This window comes from Pecten maximus, chromosome 7 (genome assembly GCF_902652985.1).
Source record: "Pecten maximus chromosome 7, xPecMax1.1, whole genome shotgun sequence".
Taxonomy (NCBI): Eukaryota; Metazoa; Mollusca; class Bivalvia; order Pectinida; family Pectinidae; genus Pecten; species Pecten maximus.
In genome coordinates this window covers 13,246,879-13,270,879 of record NC_047021.1, presented here as the reverse complement: position 1 = coordinate 13,270,879, position 24,001 = coordinate 13,246,879, and the positions used below count along the sequence as shown (strand labels likewise).

The 24,001-nt window shown below is 38.2% G+C and overlaps 1 protein-coding gene across 1 annotated transcript in view; it reads right to left on the bottom strand.

The window, feature by feature from the left end:
* Nucleotides 1-698: 698 nt before the first annotated feature.
* LOC117331662 (universal stress protein in QAH/OAS sulfhydrylase 3'region-like) overlaps nucleotides 699-24,001 on the bottom strand; it is a 35,309-nt gene continuing 12,006 nt past the window's right edge. The window contains exons 2-4 of the mRNA XM_033890488.1: nucleotides 4,366-4,461; nucleotides 3,884-3,990; nucleotides 699-1,756 (exon numbers count right to left, since the gene is read on the bottom strand). Coding sequence (XP_033746379.1) covers nucleotides 1,559-1,756; nucleotides 3,884-3,990; nucleotides 4,366-4,461 — 401 coding nt within the window. The 3' untranslated portion in view covers nucleotides 699-1,558. The remainder of the gene's footprint in view (nucleotides 1,757-3,883; nucleotides 3,991-4,365; nucleotides 4,462-24,001) is intronic.

The following is a 24,001-nucleotide window of genomic DNA, read 5'->3' as shown; positions in this document are numbered from 1 at the left end:
ATTTGGTACATCGATAGCATGTACCAGTTGCTACAAAAGTTTTTACTTTTCATTGACCCTGGCCTTCATTTAAGGTCACCGAGGTCGAAAATTCAAAACTTTTTTTATCACATTTTGAAAAACATGCTCTTATGAAGGTATGTGGAACATTTAAGTTCTAACTATCAAACAAAATCCCGCCAAAATTCAAAATTGTCTAAAAAAAATAATTTTACATGTTTTTTTCCATTCCTCACATTCAGACCTGATAATTAACACATCTTTAGCCTGAATGCAAAGTTATGCAAATGATTTAACTTGACCTTCAAAGTTCAAGATCACGGTAGTCATAGAATGGAAGCGAAGAAAAGACGAAGGGGAAACAACATTTTTTCGAACATTTCCTGGATGGAAATCCCGTGTTTGTCTTTGTTATTGCTGTAGTCATTGTTTGTATATGTTATTGTAGTCATCGTTCTTGTTTTTGACAGTATTCTTGTCATTGTTATAGTCATTGCCTTGTTTTTATTGTGGTCATTGTTCTTGTGATTGTTGTAGTCATTGTTATCTTTGCATTTGTTGTGGTCATTATTCTTGTTTTTGTAATTGTTCTTGACTTTGTTGTCATTTCTGTTGTTAATGAACATGTCTATTCCTTTGCATATTTGATGTGACAGACAAAATGTAATTTTACATCGACAAAGGATCAAACACTATAACCAATTATAATGAAAACGTGTTTATTTCCAATCACGTGACATTCTCTCAATCAGTCAAACACAGTGGGAACATGATTATAACATTCTAATCAATCAAGGAACGATAACTCTACCGTGACATTCGTATACTTGATGTTCTGATGTTTCCATGTATCATTAGATCACGAAAGTCCGTAATAAGGTATATAATCGTTCTCGTACTCTTTACACAACAATGTTCATTTTTGTCTTTTTGTCTGAGTTCTGTCTTGTGCTTGGGTTGCGGTGTAGACATATGATTTTACCGGATATATAAATAATGTTTTCATTTCAGCGGACTTATTTTGCGCAAATGTATTCATTGCATTCTATTCGGTGGTATGATCAATCACATTATCATAAAATCTGTATACATGGTAACTACAATAACAATCATGTGATCTATGATGTATGATGCCATTCACTCATCACGTTACTGTAATGCTGGTACGACAACTAGACGTAAGCGTCGTCGGGAGGAGTAATGCTCCATCTAATAACAGGGTTCTATTTTGACAGCTTTGGTGAAGAAAATCGCACAAAGGTAAGACCAAATGTTTTGTATCTATATATTTATATGGTACATAGTGCGCATGCGTGAGTATGATAATCACCTGAGGGATGTTGTTGCCATTCATGAATACTTTCGGCAACGCTTGATTGACCCACATATTAATTCATATGCCTGTGCCGAATGGCGGCTCAGCATCATACACCAATTCCTGATCTGAATAATAGCGAACAGACTTGTCCATATATAGTAGGCCGTGATCTATGTACAGGTGGGACACATCGACTTGGAATAAAGCAGAGGTGTTCCGATAGTCCAACGAGGGGCGTGATTAAGGCTTGTGGCACACAATAACTGGCACTGGACTGTGGTGTAGAATGTAGTCACTGACGCTGCCTAGGAAAGTCCTCCGAATGGACCCCATCCCCCGGGTTCCTGTCACTATAAGGGCCGCATGATTCTCCACTGCAGCCTTTATGATCCCCTCACCCGGGCTACTGGCGTGAGCACTCTTCACTGACCCAGCAAGCTGTCAAAGATACAAACGTTCTACATTTAAATAAAGTTTGCAGAATTTGAGTGGTATTTTGAAATGTGTCCGAATTCTGGCGCCGTTGAAAAAAAAATCCGCATACCACGAACAGCTTTTCTAGTTTAATTTTTGCTAGTTATAATTCAGTCGAAACGATTTCAATTTGGCCGGATCAGTAAGGCTTCATACCATTCAGACGTAATTGCATGCAATCCAATTTGATTCAAAGAAAATTATGTTACACCTCTTTGAGGTTCTTCTTTAGCTTATAAAAGATACTAATTTGTACATCGATACATAACATTGAAAACTCGGGAAAGGCATTCGTAGCGTTACAAAAATACATGAGGATGTTAGAGAAACACGCGACTAAGGCCAAGATGTAGAATGCCGAGTGCAAACTGGATTTGGGTTTTGGACAACAATGTCTTTGTTGCGTTTGGTGAAAAGATTTAACAAACAACAGTCTACTGTATTGGTAAATATATGGGTACTAAATTTGCCTCTTTCTTAACCGACTTGAATTTGTTTCACACGTGGCCAATTTGATTGATAAGCGTGTGAAGACTTTACAAAGTACTCATCTTTACATATTGTAGTGTTGATGTGTTCTTTTATAACATCAAGGAACTTATTGACCATATAGATATATATACCCTGCACAAGATTACATCAAGGATTGACATTCTCTAACATCATAACAAAGATAACTTGCCACTAAGCCGTAAAAAATGTGATGATTTCGTTGTCCTTAGTGTAATTATTTCCCTTATTCGGTAGCAACATTCCTGCTCTCCCAACCTGCAGTGGAAATGCGTACACTGACAAGAACGACTGGATGATGGTAGCATGATCTGATTGGAAACATTCTATTTCCTTTGGCGATATGACGTAAGACGTATCCGAAATTCTATGATATGCCTGATGGTGCTGTTATCATCACCCAGGTTACGATTTTAAGAACACGGCATTAAATCTATGTTTCTGGTATCACAAATTAAGCAGAAGAGGTTAATATAGTCTGTTAGATATCGCTTTCAACGTGGATTTTTTCATAACCTATTAAATCTGCCTTTTGATCATATATTGCACTCGTTTCGTCAGTATTTGTTTTCGTCAATGCTTCAGAATGTTAATGTTGATTTTTATACACGGATAGGGATATGGGTCATGACGTCAATATGTTTAACACACATGAACAACACATCAAATCATTGTGATGGAGCCTTGTGATATCTGTTGAATAGAGTTTCATACATAATCCCTTGCTCATGAACGAGATCGAATGATCAGGAAATTATGAACTTCATTCTTTTTACATCGTATATTTCACACATGGGTGTTTTTCGATCATACTATAAAATGCCTGCCATATACATATAGCTGTATAAGGTTTTACTCATAGCATATCGTACAAAATAGTAAAATTAAGTTATGCGTTTTAAGTCATTTTATGGAATATGACGAATAACTCAGCCAGAGGCTAGTGCTGAAACCCCATGTACATGCAATGCTATCTACTAGTATATAGAAAAGCTCGGCGAGTGATTGGCATATGGGGGTTCAAGTATGGAGGTAGAACAATTGCATGTGTACATAGCAAGAACGATTTGATTGGAAGTAATTCAGGTTACACTTGAAGGCTATTCGCGTAACAACTTGTCTGGATTAGAAGCATTACACTGGGTACAACTTGTATAAACAATCAAGTCATTCCAAAAGAAGAGAAATCTTACTGTTAATCGATAAAACCAGGGCAAAATATCAACTAAATACAGATTTACACGAAGGTATTGAAAGTGTATAAGGAGTATAACACCAGGTGTTTTATACCTGTAAACATTTCCTATTTCCTCGGCTAATAACACCAGGTGTTTTATACCTGTAAACATTTTCTATTTCCTCGGCTAATAACAACAGGTATTTTATACCAGTAAACATTTCCTATTTCCTCGGCGACACTCACCAAGTAAATCAAGAGTGAATAACGTTCTCAAAATGAGAGTCGGTATATTGCATGGTCGCATAGAGTACTCATTGGATCTACCTGCTGATTACACACTGGTTATATACAGATTTTCCTGTCAATATTGTCACTTATAGAGAAGCCATACTTAGAATTACCTGTCGGTCCTTGAGGAGGACGGCAAATTCCTCGAGCTTGTGTGTGATCTTACGCTTCTCGTCCTCAAGTAAGGTAAAAAGAACATCTTTGTCAAATGTGTAGGGGGCTGTAACACAGGAACAAAAACATAAATTATTTACATGTTCTAAAACGTTTATGTCTGGTATAAAGCATTATCTGATGGATCAAACTATAGGAATGCTATTAAGTCATACTGTGAGATTTGAACTTTTACAGAGTCTCCAAATAAATCTTGATTATTGTTCATATTTTGCCCTTGTTTAATGATTGTGGTTACATTATCCTGTTGTTACTCTCTGTTTTATTATTATTCATTAGATAATGCATATATATAACGGAAAGACGTAAACCCCGGAGTATGCATGTTGTTAATGTACTTATACAATAACTTGTTTGTATTGAATGAGTGATAAAGACAAATCTACCAGACTACTTATTCCGTCATCATTGCCGTACTTACACGAGTACCATTGCTGATTATGAAGGACCTCATTGAGCTCCACGGCATGGACGAGGATGATGTTATCGGTCGGTTTGTGCACGTTCTTCACGTACCCTGTAACATAGCAACGTCAATGTAATGTAATCACGTACCCTGTAACATAGCAACGTCACTGTAATGTAATCACGTACCATGTAACATAGCAACGGCATAGTAATGTAATCACGTACCATGTAACATAGCAACGTCACAGTAATGTAATAACGTACCATGTAACAAAGCAACGCAAGAGTGCTATGGCGTATGTGAGGTTGCTCCAAATGTAACTTATTGATAGCAATCAATTTGTCAAAACATCAAGTCAAAGTATTTCTTTATAATTAATCAAGACGTAAAATTGACTTGATATAGTTCAGCGACGATAAGGCATCCTGCGTTAGTAGTGCGTTCTGGAGCCGTCGATATGACGTTCATTTTTTTTTTGGTACCTTCCCTACAAAATGGAAATTCATAGGTTTGTTATGAAATACTTTCAATGTTTTTTTTAACATGACTTATGTTATCATTTTATGAGGATAATCGAGACCATTTAGCAATTCCTCATATCATCAGTCTATTCCTGTCACACGTTCAGTTCGTTTGCAGCATGCTCGTTTATTCTGTCTATCAGGTGACAGTATTGAAAACATACTTTCATGACGACAACTATAAAATATTACTTTCCAATTGAATAAATTGGCAGAATGGTCATCAGTCATGGAATCGTAGCTTCTGTCATATCTATCTAACAAATACCATTGCTGATCATCTGAAAAAAAACCCTACTTAGAATTGAGCTAAACTGGACTAGTTCCGGGACTGGCACAAAAGGAATTTGGAATGAGTCTAAAAACATGAATATGCACCTGGACAATCATTTCTTTACAATAAATAGATAAATAAATAAAAAAGATCGGTTTCAAGTTTTGAAATTAATCATAATGATTTAGCAAAGTAACAAAACCGTGTGACAGTGCATTCTGAATACCAAAGTGACTCCTTGCGGCTAAGAGTGGATTCCCGTTATCATTTTGTGCATCGATCAATTGGTTATCAACCTCAATTATTTAATGGTGGAGGACTTAACCTCGTTATGATTGCAGGAAAATCAATTCTAGGATGAGCAGATATAACATCCCTCAAGACAAAAGGGAATGTAGAAAAATAATCAGGCTCCGAAAGTAAATTAGTTCAAACATTTTTTGATACGTGAAGCCATTTGAAATAAACATATATACCACACAATAGAAATAAGTGCAAAATAATAATTAATAGTGAAAGCGATGGGACCACGTATCTGTATGATTTTCATTGATTTTGTAATGACTACTAAGACAACACACACAAAAACAAGCCTATTTGACATGTAGCAAAGACAGCACATCAGACAGCAAATAATTAGAAATGTGTTTTCCAACGGTGCCGTGACACTGTCAAATCTTTTGGACCAGATACGACTAGTTTCAAATAAAAGTAACAGTAAAGGAGACAAATGAGGTTATCTTGTTTACAGGCTCCAAACCAGGCAACGCAAAATTACATCGGAACTGTCATATTCTATTGGGGGTAATGTGTGGAGGGTTGTGTTAGTATAGGACCTCATTAACATACAACGATATGTATTTGTGGTCACGGCAGGGATGGTAGCAGATCTGTTAACTGAATATTGATGTACTTGTTTTATGTTAAATCACGAACCTATAAGTGATGGTCATGGGACTGATTCTGTCTGGTTTAGATGGGTTCTAACGTGATTGTTTTAAACGGTTTTTAACATAAATGTTTTAGATATCTTCCAACGTGAATGTTTTAGATGGGTTGTAACGTGAATGTTTTAGATGGGTTGTAACGTGAATGTTTTAGATGGGTTCCAACGTGAATGTTTTAGATGGGTTGTAACGTGAATGTTTTAGATGGGTTCCAACGTGAATGTTTTAGATGGGTTGTAATGTGAATGTTTTTGATGGGTTGTAACGTGAATGTTTTTGATGGGTTGTAACGTGAATGTTTTAGATGGGTTGTAACGTGAATGTTTTAGATGGGTTCCAACGTGAATGTTTTAGATGGGTTGTAACGTAAATGTTTTAGATGGGTTCTAACGTGAATGTTTTAGATGGGTTGTAACGTAAATGTTTTAGATGGGTTGTAACGTGAATGTTTTAGATGGGTTGTAACGTAAATTTTTTAGATGGGTTGTAACGTGAATGTTTTAGATGGGTTGTAACGTAAATGTTTTAGATGGGTTGTAACGTGAATGTTTTAGATGGGTTGTAACGTGAATGTTTTAGATGGGTTGTAACGTGAATGTTTTAGATGGGTTCTAACGTGAATGTTTAAGATGGTTGTAACGTAAATGTTTTAGATGGGTACTAACGTGAATGTTTTAGATGGGTTGTAACGTGAATGTTTTAGATGGGTTGTAACGTGAATGTTTTAGTTGGGTTGTAACGTAAATTTTTTAGATGGGTTGTAACGTGAATGTTTTAGATGGGTACTAACGGGAAAAGTCTGGGTTCAGTCTTATAACGGAAGTGTATTTCTCTGGCATGTTTCGGATATTTTTACGAAAACAACGCAAGCAATTAAGGTTTAACACTTGTTTTCTTAACGCTGTGGATTTGCAACATCCAAAACAGATGTTTCAAATATACCGTCTAAAATGCACAAAATGTTGTTTTTAATAAAGATTGAAAAAAGCCGTTCGTAAGAATCCTAACTGAAAAGAACATTTATTGGGATTGTAGCATAAACACATTAGTCAATGCTTTAAACCGCATCAAAACTATTTTATAGTGAATTGAACTATTTTGTAAATAACACTTTTCAGGTAGAATATACTGTGGCTCTCTATATCAGTTCAGTGGTTGTATCACAATAACAAGTCGGTGTTTTTCTACCATATTGTACTGAACTTCACCAAACTTAAAAACAAATTACTGGAAATTGCAGACGGATAGCATTATAACACGTTCCTGTCACGATTGCCTGACCCTTTCCCGAGAACGTCTATACTGTAATAAAAAAAAATCTGATTGTGTAAACCTTTCGGAATCTATTGGAATCTGCTGGCATACAGGTGCCTAATCCGGAGTCAATAGACACGGACCCGTCCGTGAATTAAATAAACCGGTTCGGTTATTGTATTGTCACCCGCGTCATCCAGTAAGATGGATGACATGAGCACACTTAATGTGAACCATTGGGGATTCAGTGGAATCAACAGGATATACAGAAGTTGTCGACGGTTGTAACACCATATTGACTTTTCATTTGGGTATCTTCTCCTCACAGACATCTGAGACTACGTTTACGACCTGCCGGTGTGGACCACTTGACGACACCTGAGACTATGTTTACGACCTGCCGATATGGACCACTTGACGACATCTGAGACTATGTTTACGACCTGCCGGTGTGGACCACTTGACGACATCTGAGACTACGTTTACGACCTGCCGGTGTGGACCACTTGACGACATCTGAGACTTTGTTTACGACCTGCCGGTGTGGACCACTTGACGACATCTGAGACTATGTTTACGACCTGCCGGTGTGAACCACTTGACGACACCTGAGACTTTGTTTACGACCTGCCGGTGTGGACCACTTGACGACATCTGAGACTACGTTTACGACCTGCCGGTGTGGACCACTTGACGACATCTGAGACTATGTTTACGACCTGCCGGTGTGAACCACTTGACGACACCTGAGACTTTGTTTACGACCTGCCGGTGTGGACCACTTGACGACATCTGAGACTACGTTTACGACCTGCCGGTGTGGACCACTTGACGACATCTGAGACTACGTTTACGACCTGCCGGTGTGGACCGCTTGACGATAATCTTCTGGGAAGAATTTATATTTACAGAAAATATACTATATTGCGGTATTTATTCCAAACCTGATAAAAACACACACACACACAAATGAAAATCATTATATTATTGATGAATGTGGAAAATGTAAACAGAACACAAACAGAAAGGGAAAGCAACATAAACAAAAAAAAAAACAAAAAAAAACTTCTAACATCACGACTACACTGTATCATTGGTATAGACTTTCAATGTAACAACATAAGCGCACAATCGATGGATGGAAGCAGACCACAGGAAGGAAAAACAATCTTTTAACAATATGTATTATAACGCAGTATCCGGCGCAAAGCCATCAGTCAATGGAGGACAGTTCTACTGATAAAACGCGAGATAGAGGAAAACGGAATGGCTAACACTGGACAGTATAAAAGTGACATTGCTGGGGAAATATAACCTATTTCAGATGGTATCCCTTAGTTTAAACAATATTAATTTATATTCAATACAAGTGTACATATACATTGCAAATTGTACATTGGTGAGGGATCTAGAAACAAGCTTAAAGCTTATATTAATCCATTTCCCTCGGGAAGCGTATTCTAAAATCCAATATACAAAACTTAACTCATCATTTCATCTTTGAGATATTCCAGTGTACCGTCAGATTTAGCTACATAAGCTATATAGTTATAGAAATTTACAGTTTAGGACAGTATAGACTGATCGTGTGCTTTGTAGTATAGAACCAAAATATTCACTCTAGAGTGTTTGCATAGGCTGCGGGCTGACACATCGGCTGATGTGCCTAACTCGTTCACAATATACATGTATGCATGCATTTTCTTTGTCTGGAATACAGAATGAGGTTTCAGACATTGACAGTATGATTAATATCTGTTAGGTATTAGGCATGCGATTATCGATGAGTCCCGAAAACATATTGTTATTGGAGAGAACACTTCTAAAGGAATCATAACACTAGCCTTGCTTTCTAATATCAAGCATCCGTACAAGTAAGAGCTCTGCCGGCTTTAATAAGCACCTAACGAAACAAAATGAGAATACGTAGAGCACAAGATTGATGAATAGATATACTGCTAAATTGTCCCGATTTCCTGGCAGCATCAGTTCACCCCAATGCACTTTCATCAACGAATTTTTCTTCTCAGCAGCCAGCAGGATTTTGCAAATCTTGACGATCTATCATACCTTCGGTAGGCTGGTATATTGGTACAAGTCATAGATTTGGTAACACAAAATCGAGTATCTAGTGATGCAGATAGCGACACATTTAGTAACAAATACCAGTATCAAGTTTGTGTGGTGGTTTAACGTTATCGCAACAGCCAGGGTCATATGACAACGGATGTCAACAGTAAGGGTCATATGACGACGGATGTCAACAGTCAGGGTCATATGACGACGGATGTCGACAGTCAGGTTCATATGACGACGGATGTCAAGGTCATATGACGACGGATGTCAACAGTAAGGGTCATATGACGACGGATGTCAACAGTCAGGGTCATATGACGACGGATGTCGACAGTCAGGTTCATATGACGACGGATGTCAAGGTCATATGACGACGGATGTCAACAGTGGGGATGATATGAGAACTGCGTCAAGGGGACACATAGAGTAAGAAAATAAAGCACAGAAAGACTGACAAGTGGAAATGAAAGGAAAATATCCCAAGTGTTACTATTGGGACAGAAGATCCATATTGATCTCCTCAATGTCCCCAAGTAGAAGACATGGAAGAAAATCCCTGATTATCTAGGGGCCCATTTTCAGTCGTTTTCTTTAATTAACAAGCAGTAGGATACAGCGGACCTTATTCTTGCACATAGGAGAAAAAACATCGACCCTGCAGGGAGCCCCACAATACAGTCGCCTCTAACGACATAGAGTAAGATACAGGAGTCATCTTCTCTCTCAGCTCACAAGTATTAAGTCTGGTAACACGGACGGTGAGACATGCTGCCAGTCCCTAACGTGTTTACACAACTATAAATAATTCACGTAATCTGCATTACGCTGTGACGTAATATAAACTTACAATATTGTAAGTGGCTCTCACCCTGGTCATCGGTAGAGTAAGCGCTTAGTGGGTATCGATTTTGAAATAACCCCAGTCTTTCTGACAATAGACAGTACAAACATTGTTAAAGACGGCTGTACGTTTTCTTTAATGTTAAGTATGGATAAGACTAAACAAATTAAAAATAATATTTCATTACTATCCCTTTCTAATGCAAGTTTGTCGATTTTAGCAAGTTTTTCACTATTGAAGAAACTCTTTCCGTTTCGGTGGTGAGTTGTATATGATTATATATGTTTTAATTATACCGAACATAAATAAAAAGAAACAAATGGAAGATGCTACGTGTATTTATTGATCTCGATCTTACCTTACAAATTACAATGCATCCATAGAGGTACCTCAAAAGTATGATAATGAAAAACATGATGTTATCTCTATTGTAAATTTATTCAATCCTTATATTTATATTTTTTTGATATTTTTGTATAATATTTGTCTTTGACACAATAGGGACTTGTGCAAGTCTTCCACTGAACTAACCGAAATGTACGTAATCACTCTTCGTCTACATATGGTTATTACTTTCAGGATTTCTTTCGTGAACAAACTTAATAACGAATTAAAACAAATATTATTTCTAATGGAATTTATTTCATATAAATATGATCACTTTCGAAAAGGAATTAAAAAGTATAGTCCAAGCTCCGCGGAGCAACAGCAGACCGTGACGATCCCAGACCGTAAATTTCAAAAACAATATGGCGGTCTACGAGGAAGGAGAAAACACTTCGTCAGTTCATTTGTCTTTTGCAATCTCGAAATGGAAAGAACAATGGTTGAAGGTCGAGTTTGACAAGAATCCAGCCATATTTTGGAACGAAGCAGCTGACATAAAGTTCATAGGGCAAGCAGGTACGTTGTATTCATACGCCGGACTTGATATAGTTCATTGAAAAATGACTTGAGTTAACTGTGGTAGGTTCATTGAGTCTGAATTAAGTGTAAATATAAATATTACTTTGAGAATGTCATCCTTGCACGTGATTGTCGACACTTGCTATTGTGTCGTTTTTTAGTAAAACATTGACAGTTCCGTTAACATGTCTAGTGATGCAACGCCATTACTGACAACTTAAAATGAACTCCTCGGACACCAAAATCCGCAAGTTCAAAATGAACTATCAACCAAATCCAAATCTATGATCGTGATCGAACCGTCCAACAATAAAACCATATTTATGACCTGGATCCAACCCTTTAACACCACAATATTGTATTTCTGTTTTCGTTCATTTCAGCGACGCCTAATTTCTCAACCAACCTCTGAAACATACATATCAAGAGACTAACACAATAACCAGTATTCTACACACGAATATCCTTGTTTTTATATTCTTAGATATCACCGACACAGAGAATGTAAACTATAGAATGTAGGTTGATATCCCTATGTATGAGGCACAAGGGAGAAGTAATATTCTGTATGTATGTACACAATAGTCACAAAGGAGTAATAATAGAGGTATACTTACAAAAAGTGAGAGTAATTCTACCCCTCAGAGGCTGATTCTGTGTTATGTTAAAAGAACAGATTTATTGAGCACTAAACCCCTATTAGATGGTACTCTATTGACACTGCGCGTGATGCTTACATATTCCCACAGTAACGATTCGGCTCCTCTGTGACAAACACGGAGAGCGAATTCCATGGTCATCAAATTTCTGTCCTCCAGGGTAGAATATAAAATGTTTCCCAAGACCGAGATAGCTGATGTGTTACTTGTACCTCGGGGATGTGTTCGGGGTTACTGGATAGACATTTCTGTTGGTCAGCAAACTAGTAGGTTTCCCTGTAGCCAGCAAATTGGTTTTGACTTATTGTAATTTTGTGAAATGTTTTTGTTTTATTATATACATACACATATACCTACATATTGGTTACCTCTACACTCTATTTCCCTGACATAAACATATGTATACTGTTGCATTAAAATGTAATTCGATACGATGTTCGCGACTTGTTCAGTCCTGTATTGTTGTAACATAAACCGAGCTATTAATTTGAAATATCAAATTTTGTCAACTCTAATTAATCACTCTTAAGTGGTGACCAATCCACAGAACATGAGCAACAGCAGCTGATCGGCACAAGAAGGGTTCGTAGGAGAATTGACTGGTCACACGAATCAGTTTGATCGTATGGTATTAATATTTGAAATATATATTTTTTTCGTGATATATATAACAAATAAATTGACAAAACAGTGTATTAATGATATACTTCTTAATTGATATTACGAAAACACTTCCTTATACGATGGATGTCTGTATCCGCACGCATGATGCAGATTTTATCCTTGATATTTCGGTTTGATAAGCCACGAATCTACCATGCTGAATTGGAGTCTTTTGTGAGACAGCTGAAGTAGAGTATTTTGTACAGACAACTGAAGTAGAGTCTTTTGTACAGACAGCTGAAGTCGAGTCTTTTGTACAGACAGCTGAAGTCGAGTCTTTTGTACAGACAGCTGAAGTAGAGTATTTTGTACAGACAGCTGAAGTAGAGTATTTTGTACAGACAGCTGAAGTAGAGTCTTTTGTACAGACAGCTGAAGTAGAGTCTTTTGTACCGACAGCTGAAATCGAGTCTTTTGTACAGACAGCTGAAGTAGAGTCTTTTGTACAGACAGCTGAAGTAGAGTCTTTTGTACAGACACCTGAAGTAGAGTATTTTGTACAGACAGCTGAAGTAGAGTCTTTTGTACAGACAGCTGAAGTAGAGTCTTTTGTACAGACAGCTGAAGTAGAGTCTTTTGTACAGACAGCTGAAGTAGAGTCTTTTGTACAGACAGCTGAAGTAGAGTCTTTTGTACAGACAGCTGAAGTAGAGTCTTTTGTACAGACAGCTGAAGTAGAGTCTTTTGTACAGACAGCTGAAGTCGAGTCTTTTGTACAGACAGCTGAAGTAGAGTATTTTGTACAGACAGCTGAAGTAGAGTCTTTTGTACAGACAACTGAAGTAGAGTCTTTTGTACAGACAGCTGAAGTAGAGTATTTTGTACAGACAGCTGAAGTAGAGTCTTTTGTACAGACAGCTGAAGTAGAGTCTTTTGTACAGACAGCTGAAGTAGAGTCTTTTGTACAGACAGCTGAAGTAGAGTCTTTTGTACAGACAGCTGAAGTAGAGTATTTTGTACAGACAGCTGAAGTAGAGTCTTTTGTACAGACAGCTGAAGTAGAGTCTTTTGTACAGACAGCTGAAGTAGAGTCTTTTGTGAGACAGCTGAAGTAGAGTCTTTTGTACCGACAGCTGAAGTCGAGTCTTTTGTACAGACAGCTGAAGTAGAGTCTTTTGTACAGACAGCTGAAGTAGAGTCTTTTGTACAGACAGCTGAAGTCGAGTCTTTTGTACAGACAGCTGAAGTAGAGTCTTTTGTGAGACAGCTGAAGTCGAGTCTTTTGTACAGACAGCTGAAGTAGAGTCTTTTGTACAGACAGCTGAAGTCGAGTCTTTTGTACAGACAGCTGAAGTCGAGTCTTTTGTACAGACAGCTGAAGTAGAGTCTTTTGTACAGACAGCTGAAGTAGAGTATTTTGTACAGACAGCTGAAGTAGAGTCTTTTGTGAGACAGCTGAAGTAGAGTCTTTTGTACCGACAGCTGAAGTAGAGTCTTTTGTGAGACAGCTGAAGTCGAGTCTTTTGTACAGACAGCTGAAGTAGAGTCTTTTGTACAGACAGCTGAAGTAGCGTCTTTTGTGAGACAGCTGAAGTAGAGTCTTTTGTACAGACAGCTGAAGTAGAGTCTTTTGTACAGACAGCTGAAGTAGAGTCTTTTGTACAGACAGCTGAAGTAGAGTCTTTTGTACAGACAGCTGAAGTAGAGTCTTTTGTACAGACAGCTGAAGTAGAGTCTTTTGTGAGACAGCTGAAGTCGAGTCTTTTGTACAGACAGTTGAAGTAGAGTCTTTTGTACAGACAGCTGAAGTAGAGTCTTTTGTACAGACAGCTGAAGTAGAGTCTTTCGTACAGACAGCTGAAGTAGAGTCTTTTGTACAGACAGCTGAAGTAGAGTCTTTTGTACAGACAGCTGAAGTAGAGTCTTTTGTACAGACAGCTGAAGTAGAGTCTTTTGTACAGACAGCTGAAGTAGAGTCTTTTGTACAGACAGCTGAAGTAGAGTCTTTTGTGAGACAGCTGAAGTAGAGTCTTTTGTGAGACAGCTGAAGTCGAGTCTTTTGTACAGACAGCTGAAGTAGAGTCTTTTGTACAGACAGCTGAAGTAGAGTATTTTGTACAGACAGCTGAAGTAGAGTCTTTTGTACAGACAGCTGAAGTAGAGTCTTTTGTACAGACAGCTGAAGTAGAGTCTTTTGTGAGACAGCTGAAGTAGAGTCTTTTGTACCGACAGCTGAAGTCGAGTCTTTTGTGAGACAGCTGAAGTCGAGTCTTTTGTACAGACAGCTGAAGTAGAGTCTTTTGTACAGACAGCTGAAGTAGAGTCTTTTGTGAGACAGCTGAAGTAGAGTCTTTTGTACAGACAGCTGAAGTAGAGTCTTTTGTGAGACAGCTGAAGTCGAGTCTTTTGTACAGACAGCTGAAGTAGAGTCTTTTGTACAGACAGCTGAAGTCGAGTCTTTTGTACAGACAGCTGAAGTCGAGTCTTTTGTACAGACAGCTGAAGTAGAGTCTTTTGTACAGACAGCTGAAGTAGAGTATTTTGTACAGACAGCTGAAGTAGAGTCTTTTGTACCGACAGCTGAAGTAGAGTCTTTTGTGAGACAGCTGAAGTCGAGTCTTTTGTACAGACAGCTGAAGTAGAGTCTTTTGTACAGACAGCTGAAGTAGAGTCTTTTGTGAGACAGCTGAAGTAGAGTCTTTTGTACAGACAGCTGAAGTAGAGTCTTTTGTACAGACAGCTGAAGTAGAGTCTTTTGTACAGACAGCTGAAGTAGAGTCTTTTGTACAGACAGCTGAAGTAGAGTCTTTTGTACAGACAGCTGAAGTAGAGTCTTTTGTGAGACAGCTGAAGTCGAGTCTTTTGTACAGACAGCTGAAGTAGAGTCTTTTGTACAGACAGCTGAAGTAGAGTCTTTTGTACAGACAGCTGAAGTAGAGTCTTTCGTACAGACAGCTGAAGTAGAGTCTTTTGTACAGACAGCTGAAGTAGAGTCTTTTGTACAGACAGCTGAAGTAGAGTCTTTTGTACAGACAGCTGAAGTCAGGGGATAGGGCCGGTGGTTACGGTGTTTTTACCACAGACGTTAATATCATACATAATTTTTATAGTGGTCTGTACAAGTCCTGAAACGAACCCAGAAATTGTCATACCACTGCAATACGATGAATGACACATCGAATAGTGTTTCCTAAGTGTGTTGGCAATTCTATTAACTATTGATAAAGAAGGTTTATGAAATTCTTGAAATACATTTTCAATACAAAGTTACTAGAAATTTGCGTAATTGGAATGCATTACAATGCTGTGGTAGTTCCCCTTTCATCCTAGTGATGCTGTTACAGTACCTAACAACCGTGGACAAGTGAGCCGATCAGAAAGGCATGCAGTACAGCGTACGAACGATTTATAACAGTTTCATGAATTATTCAATTCCTGCTTTTATAGTACAGAAAACACGCCTAAGTCGACCATTTTATTTATACTTTGTCTGTGCTGTGGCCACCTTAATGTCTCGTTAAATCAAACTCTTGTTGTTATATACACCGAAATACCGCTATGTGGTAATGAAAAAATAAGATAAAAAAAGTTTCCGAGAAATGGAAACAAAAATCATTCGAACTACTCTGTTTATTGATATTCTTTTTATGTAAATATATCTACGTGGCTCAGTTGATTATTGTAATGCAACTGTGGTACCCTTCTAGACGATACTTATTACTAACACGTGTGAAGCCGTATAGTCGCCGGTATAGAATTACCTAAACGGACAAATATACCAAAGTAGAGGTGTTCCGAACTGGAGTGTCAGGCACATGTTGATGTCATATTCACAATTACTGATTGGCCAGATAAATTAATGCTTCAGTAATTGCGCCATTTTCTAAAACACAAGTGTATAATTAAACATCCCTTGTACACGAAAACGGTTGCATTAATGTCAAATGGTGTCTAATCTGTAGCATACATCACCATTACAAAACTAGGCGTCAGCAATCGTTATGTCCAACCATGCATTGTCATACTGTTGATAATTTAATGTTCCGAAAGTAGAAACATCATGAACCGATGTCATTAACTGAGGAAATGATTTGTCCAGATAGTTTCCGAACAGAAAATAGGAAGCTCCCATAGAATGGACGTGTCAACGGCGTATCGTAACACAGTCAGTGTGAATTAGGTAAGGGTGTGAAGACTGATGTACTAATGTGTCAGTTTTTATCGTAAATAGATTGGAGTTAGCGTGATTATCTGTGTTTCTCTTGATACTCAAGCCTTAAAAGTCGTATGTCAAAACTAGTTTGTCAAGGTGTTAGAACCAATCAGATGAACTGTTTCCCCGAGACTGCAAGGATCCTGTTGTCATCAGAATGCTTGACCATAAGCGGTAGGGAGCTTCACATGCAACGTGATACGATTCGACGTTCGTTTTCATCGTTGTAAAATCTAACATTCTACGGACACAACATAAACATGAAATGATACAGACTCTATGATGATTTAGTCCAACACTTGTTGATTTCTAGAGTCACTATCATTGATTTTAAGTTGTTCATTTAGCTAGGACACATTATGAAACATGAAGCGTCATATGCAGCATGATATTTTTAAGATATCTGTTAATTGCTGGAAGCATGAGTTGATCATCGCATGAGTGTTTCTATAAGGACTGACTCTGATCAATCAAATTCTAGGAGCTATTCCTCCGCGGGACAAAACTGATAAAAATGTCATTATTAGTTATTCATTACTCGTCTGCTTGTTTTATTTACCCATTGAATTGCTGTTGATGCAAGATAACGTTTATTTGTGTTAAGTTGAACGTTTCCAATTATATTCAACATACGAAATTTATTATGGCATTTGTCTCGGGAACAGTCTCTTATAGCGTGCCTCATAATAATTCGAGTTCTTTTATCCCTCAGGATTACGCAATCGAAATTCGATAACCATTTTGGAATACACGAAGTCACAACAACAAAATATTGGAGATAACAATGGGACAAACATACCACGTGACTCCATGCAAAGTGAACGTACAACGTCATATATCTACATCTTTCCCTTCATTAGCTAAGTAAAGTCTGTCTCATACAAACCAGGGAAAGCTCAACTTCAAACAAACCAGGGAAAAACTCAGCCTCATACCCAACCTTATACAAACTACGAAAAACTCAACCTCATACAAACCAGGGAACATACAACCTCATACAAACCAGGGAAAGCTCAACTTCAAACAAACCAGGGAAAAACTCAGCCTCATATTCAACCTCATACAAACTACGAAAAACTCAACCTCATACAAACCAGGGAACATACAACCTCATACAAACCAGGGAAAGCTCAACTTCAAACAAACCAGGGAAAAACTCAGCCTCATATTCAACCTCATACAAACTACGAAAAACTCAACCTCATACAAACCAGGGAACATACAACCTCATACAAACCAGGGAAAGCTCAACTTCAAACAAACCAGGGAAAAACTCAGCCTCATATTCAACCTCATACAAACTACGAAAAACTCAACCTCATACAAACCAGGGAACATACAACCTCATACAAACCAGGGAAAGCTCAACTTCAAACAAACCAGGGAAAAACTCAGCCTCATATTCAACCTCATACAAACTACGAAAAACTCAACCTCATACAAACCAGGGAACATACAACCTCATACAAACCAGGGAAAACTCAACCTCATACAAACCAGGGAAAACTCAGCTTCATACAAACAAGGGAAAGCTCAACTTCATACAAACCAGGGAAAACTCAACCCCATACAAACCAGGGAACATACAACCTCACACAAACCAGGGAAAACTCAACTTCATACAAACAAGGGAAAACTCAACCACATACAAACTAGACAAAACTCAACCTCATACAAACCAGGGAAACTAAGCGTCATGCAAACTAGACAAAACTCAGCCTCATACAAACTAGGGAAACTAAGCGTCATGCAAACTAGACAAAACTCAGCCTCATACAAACTAGGGAACATACAACCTCATACAAACTAGACAAAACTCAGCCTCATACAAACTAGGGAACATACAGCCTCATACAAACTAGGGAACATACAACTTCATACAAACTAGACAAAACTCAACCTCATACAAACTAGGAAACATACAACCTCATACAAACTAGACAAAACTCAGCCTCATACAAACTAGGGAAACTAAGCGTCATGCAAACTAGACAAAACTCAGCCTCATACAAACTAGGAAACATACAACCTCATACAAACTAGACAAAACTCAGCCTCATACAAACTAGGGAAACTCAGCCTCATACAAACTAGACAAAACTCAGCCTCATACAAACCAGGGAAACTAAGCGTCATACAAACTAGACAAAACTCAACGACGAGCAAAAAGCGTTACCGACAAACATAAAAACTAACGGTGACTGACAGTTGAGTTCGAAGTGTTAGCTGGTAACATTACAAGTACGGCTAGGAATAAACTTTCCGATAATTGTTTAAATAACTTCATCCTTTAAAATCCTATTCTAGATGCATTACATCAATTTGTGTCAAATTTGATCGAGGGAAATGTTTCTGGATTTGTAGTACAATCGATATGACGATAAACTTGGCGCATTCAGAGATAACCGAGTCAACAGACCAGATTCATTAAATATTGAAGTGGAGCTTTGATCGTCTCTAGCTTCAGCGAAAGTTGTCGGTGTACAGATATGTGTATGTAGTGCGCTTAACATGATTGTATTCCAAAAAATACATTCATTACAACTTCCAAATGCTTTCCGTGTGTATCATCTTTTCTAATAAGCAATATTGACATTGTGGACATTGCCTTTGTTCTATATAAGATACTTGAAACGAGTTTATCATTTTCTACTTTATGAGATGTTACCTAACTACAAAACTCGTAAGGAGTTATGAAATATTATACAAAATGAGTTCGAATGAATAATTATGCAAGCTGAATTCCTTATTTTTGATGACATTTGTAATTTCGAGGGCATGTCGACTATCATTATCTTATGATTCTTGGGAATGGTGATGTCATCAATATGCAAGACAGTGAGTTTATGATAGTTATCAATTCATCTAGCTGTATTAAAATAACAGAAAGGTCTATGGGCCTCAACCATCAACCAAGTTATGAGCTATTTCAGTAATTTCTCCTTTTAGGGCCCACATATCAGCCCCTTGGGTCAGTCAGGGCCAACATGCACGAGTTTGGTAAAGCAATTCAAATCCCTTTCATCCACAAATAGTATATGATTCTATCATATGTGGACACATAGAAGAAGTATTTTGAAATTTCAGTTCATCTAGCGCCCCGCACTAGTTAAACAGTTGTACACACTATTCTGGTCAAGTATTGCACGAGGAAAACCCTAACTTAAGCATTGCATATAGTCGTTTTCAAAGTATTTCAGTAAGTGGCAAAAGATTCAATACAATAAGATATTTATAACTCCAACATAAGGCTTCAACAAAATGCCGCACTCTGATCATAACTGGTCAACACGTCCATTGATTCCACGTTATGAACCTCGGCTGACCGTTTCGACCACAACCATTATCTGCTATAGAAAGCCTATATGATAACATTGACGTTTATCATTTCCTGTCTGCGCATCGTAAACCAGACAGGGCATTTCCGTCGACCGGGTCACAACTTCTGAGATAGCCATCCCCTAAGAAACATCGGTTCTGCGGTAATCCTTTGGGAATTAGGACATGTACCAAAAATGAGTAATTATTTATTTTAACGCGTGGCCCGGGAATAAATTGAAATATCTAAGAATGTGTAGTTTTTATCCCAGCCCTGTGCTGGTTCAGTCAGTCAGAAGTAAATAAGTTCGGTAACGTGTGAAATAAAGAAGAAACAGATAAAAAGTCATATTACTTATACCTCCATTAATATAATTCAAAATATCTATCATCTTAATGCTGGATACCAAATCTGGGTACAAGTCCGATACATTTGAAATTAGCCTCTTCAATAAACCATTTATGGCGTAACACACCACTTTTGTTGACGATTAATATAGATTGCTGTACGACACACACAGTGAGACGACAGTGATCAGAGGAACAACGTAACTGATAATGATAACAAGGGCTGTGACGTAGGTACATTACAATACATGTGGGTATACAAACAGGAGTCGAGGTTAACTGGAGGTTAATTAGTAGGATTTTCTATCATCCCTGACGGACAAAGATGATTTAGTACAGAGAACATCAGTCTTATCAGTAATGTTTTCTACAACTCAATCAATAGGCAAACATACTCATGTGGAAACGTGTCATCATAATCATCCCTACCACAGTTCTATTATACATCGTACAGATGTCAGAGCAATACTGTATGCCGTACTGGCAGTGAGACGATTGTAACCCTTTCAGTACATTACTAGGATAAAAACTTTCTGTTTTAACTCTGTCTCACGCATTCAATGTCGTTGTATCATTCCCTATCATTAGTAACATGTTGTCGCATTGCTGTTAACTGTTTTTGTTCAGAAATGACTCACTCGATCGAAAGATACTGCATCTTCCGCAGTGCACACTACCACAACAGATCCTCTCACAACACATCCCACAACAAATCCTCTCACAACACATCATCCAAAAACACATCATCCCACAACACATCATCTCACAACACATCCTCTCACAACACATCATCCCACAACACATCATCCCACAACACATCCTCTCACAACACATCCTACAACAACATATCCTCTCACAACACATCCCACAACACATCCTGTCACAACACATCCTCTCACAACACATCATCCCACAACACATCATCCCACAACACATCATCCCACAACACATCCTCCCACAACACATCATCCCACAACACATCATCCCACAACACATCCTCCCACAACACATCCTCTCACAACACATCCAACAACACATCCTCTCACAACACATCGTTCCACAACACATCATCCCACAACACATCCAACAACACATCCCACAATACATCATCCCACAACACATCCTCCCACAACACATCCTCTCACAACACATCCAACAACACATCCTCTCACAACACATCGTCCCACAACACATCGTTCCACAACACATCATCCCACAACACATCCTCCCAACACACATCATCCCACAACACATCCTCTCACAACACATCCTCCCACAACACATCCTCCCAACACACATCCTCCCACAACACATCCTCCCACAACACATCATCCCACAACACATCCTCTCACAACACATCCTCCCACAACACATCCTCCCAACACACATCCTCCCACAACACATCCTCCCACAACACATCCTCCCACAACACATCCTCTCACAACACATCCTGTCACAACACATCCTCCCATAACACATCCTCTCACAACACATCCTCCCACAACACATCATCCCACAACACATCCTCCCAACACACATCCTCCCACAACACATCCTCTAACAACACATCCTGTCACAACACATCGTCCCACAACACATCATCAAAAAACACATCCTGTCACAACACACCCTGTCATAACACATCCTGTCACAACACATCATCTCACAACACATCCTCTCACAACACATCATCTCACAACACATCATCCAACAACACACATCCTATCTTAACCATTCTCCTATACCTATGTGTCGTAGGTTATTCGATATTCGTGTTATTTATGCCAATGTCGAGTGTATAGGCGGTTAGATGTTCTCCAAATTATTTCTTATTTCATTATTTCGTGAAAGATATCGACTGCTGAAAGAAGAAAAACCCCGATTTCGAGAAATGCCGCTGAAGGATAACAATGACCTGTACGGAAATAATTCATTTGTTGGTGTTAGTTTCGACATGTCCGATTATCTGAATTAACACGTGACGGCGATGGAACAGGAGTCATTTACCCTCCCAGAAATTCAGTTCGTATGATCCTTATTCAACTTTAAGTTGTAACTTATATTGCACGAGACATTTCGACATAAAAGAATAGAAAAACGGATCACAAAACGCATTACTTGTTTCGGTGTACAATTTCTCGGTAAACCTGTGTTTGTAAGGCTTCCTGTTAACATAACCATTGGGGTAAATATGTTTGTTTATAGATACTAGCCTTTAACATACATGCGTGTACTGTAGTTTCGTATACGGTATATCTTGGTATGCATGTGAACTTTTGTAGTTCCTTCAAGGTCAAGAGTGAATCTATATAGTTATAACCCTAAGCTTTTTCCATATTTCAGTCGCCATTCACTATTAGCCACAGATAGATTCTTACATAGATGTTTGTACAGGAGAGGTTGTACCCTATATTTATTGTCTAATACAGTAGGGAAAGCCGTGGCCTTGGACTGCATTTAAAAACAAAACTTGCATACAATCGATAGTCTACCTAGGTACTGGAGACTTCAAGGTTGTTTCTTCCCTATTTGAAATTTGATTTGGTTTGAAGACATAAACGTGTCAGACTTTTCATCGAGAACTTATAATAAAACACTGTATACACTTTATAACACATCAGACACAAATAGTGAACTGTCAGATAGGGCCACTAGGACCAATAGGAAATAACACCTAACAAAAAAGGAAATAACATCTAACAGTTTCGCCTTGTTCAGAGTACCACTGATGTTTTATTACCAAACACGTGTTTCGATGTAAAAAAAAACCAACAACAACAGTCAACATGTTTCCTTTAATATATCCGCTCTTTTTACAGAGTCTTAATAGAGCATAATCTTTAACACCCATAGATTGTTTTTCCACGACTAGAAGTATTTTGGTCATTTTTTTTCTCAATTTCATTTTAACTATTGCGTAACAGTCACCTTAACGATGTGTTCCTCAAATTAAGATGTTCAGTCAATGTGTCCGTTGCAACCACGCTTTTAACTAGACTATCATCAGTTTGGTTGAGTGTTGTACAGTATAACGTATCCTATAGAGACTTACACACTAGAGGTGTAGGTGTGATACAGTATAACGTATCCACTAGAGACTTACACACTAGAGGTGTAGGTGTGATACAGTATAACGTATCCACTAGAGACTTACACACTAGAGGTGTAGGTGTGATACAGTATAACGTATCCTATAGAGACTTACACACTAGAGGTGTAGGTGTGATACAGTATAACGTATCCTATAGAGACTTACACACTAGAGGTGTAGGTGTGATACAGTATAACGTATCCCCTAGTGACTTACACACTAGAGGTGTAGGTGTGATACAGTATAACGTATCCTATAGAGACTTACACACTAGAGGTGTAGGTGTGATACAGTATAACGTATCCCCTAGAGACTTACACACTAGAGGTGTAGGTGTGATACAGTATAACGTATCCCCTAGAGACTTACACACTAGAGGTGTAGGTGTGATACAGTATAACGTATCCACTAGAGACTTACACACTAGAGGTGTAGGTGTGATACAGTATAACGTATCCTATAGAGACTTACACACTAGAGGTGTAGGTGTGATACAGTATAACGTATCCCTAGAGACTTACACACTAGAGGTGTAGGTGTGATACAGTATAACGTATCCCCTAGAGACTTACACACTAGAGGTGTAGGTGTGATACA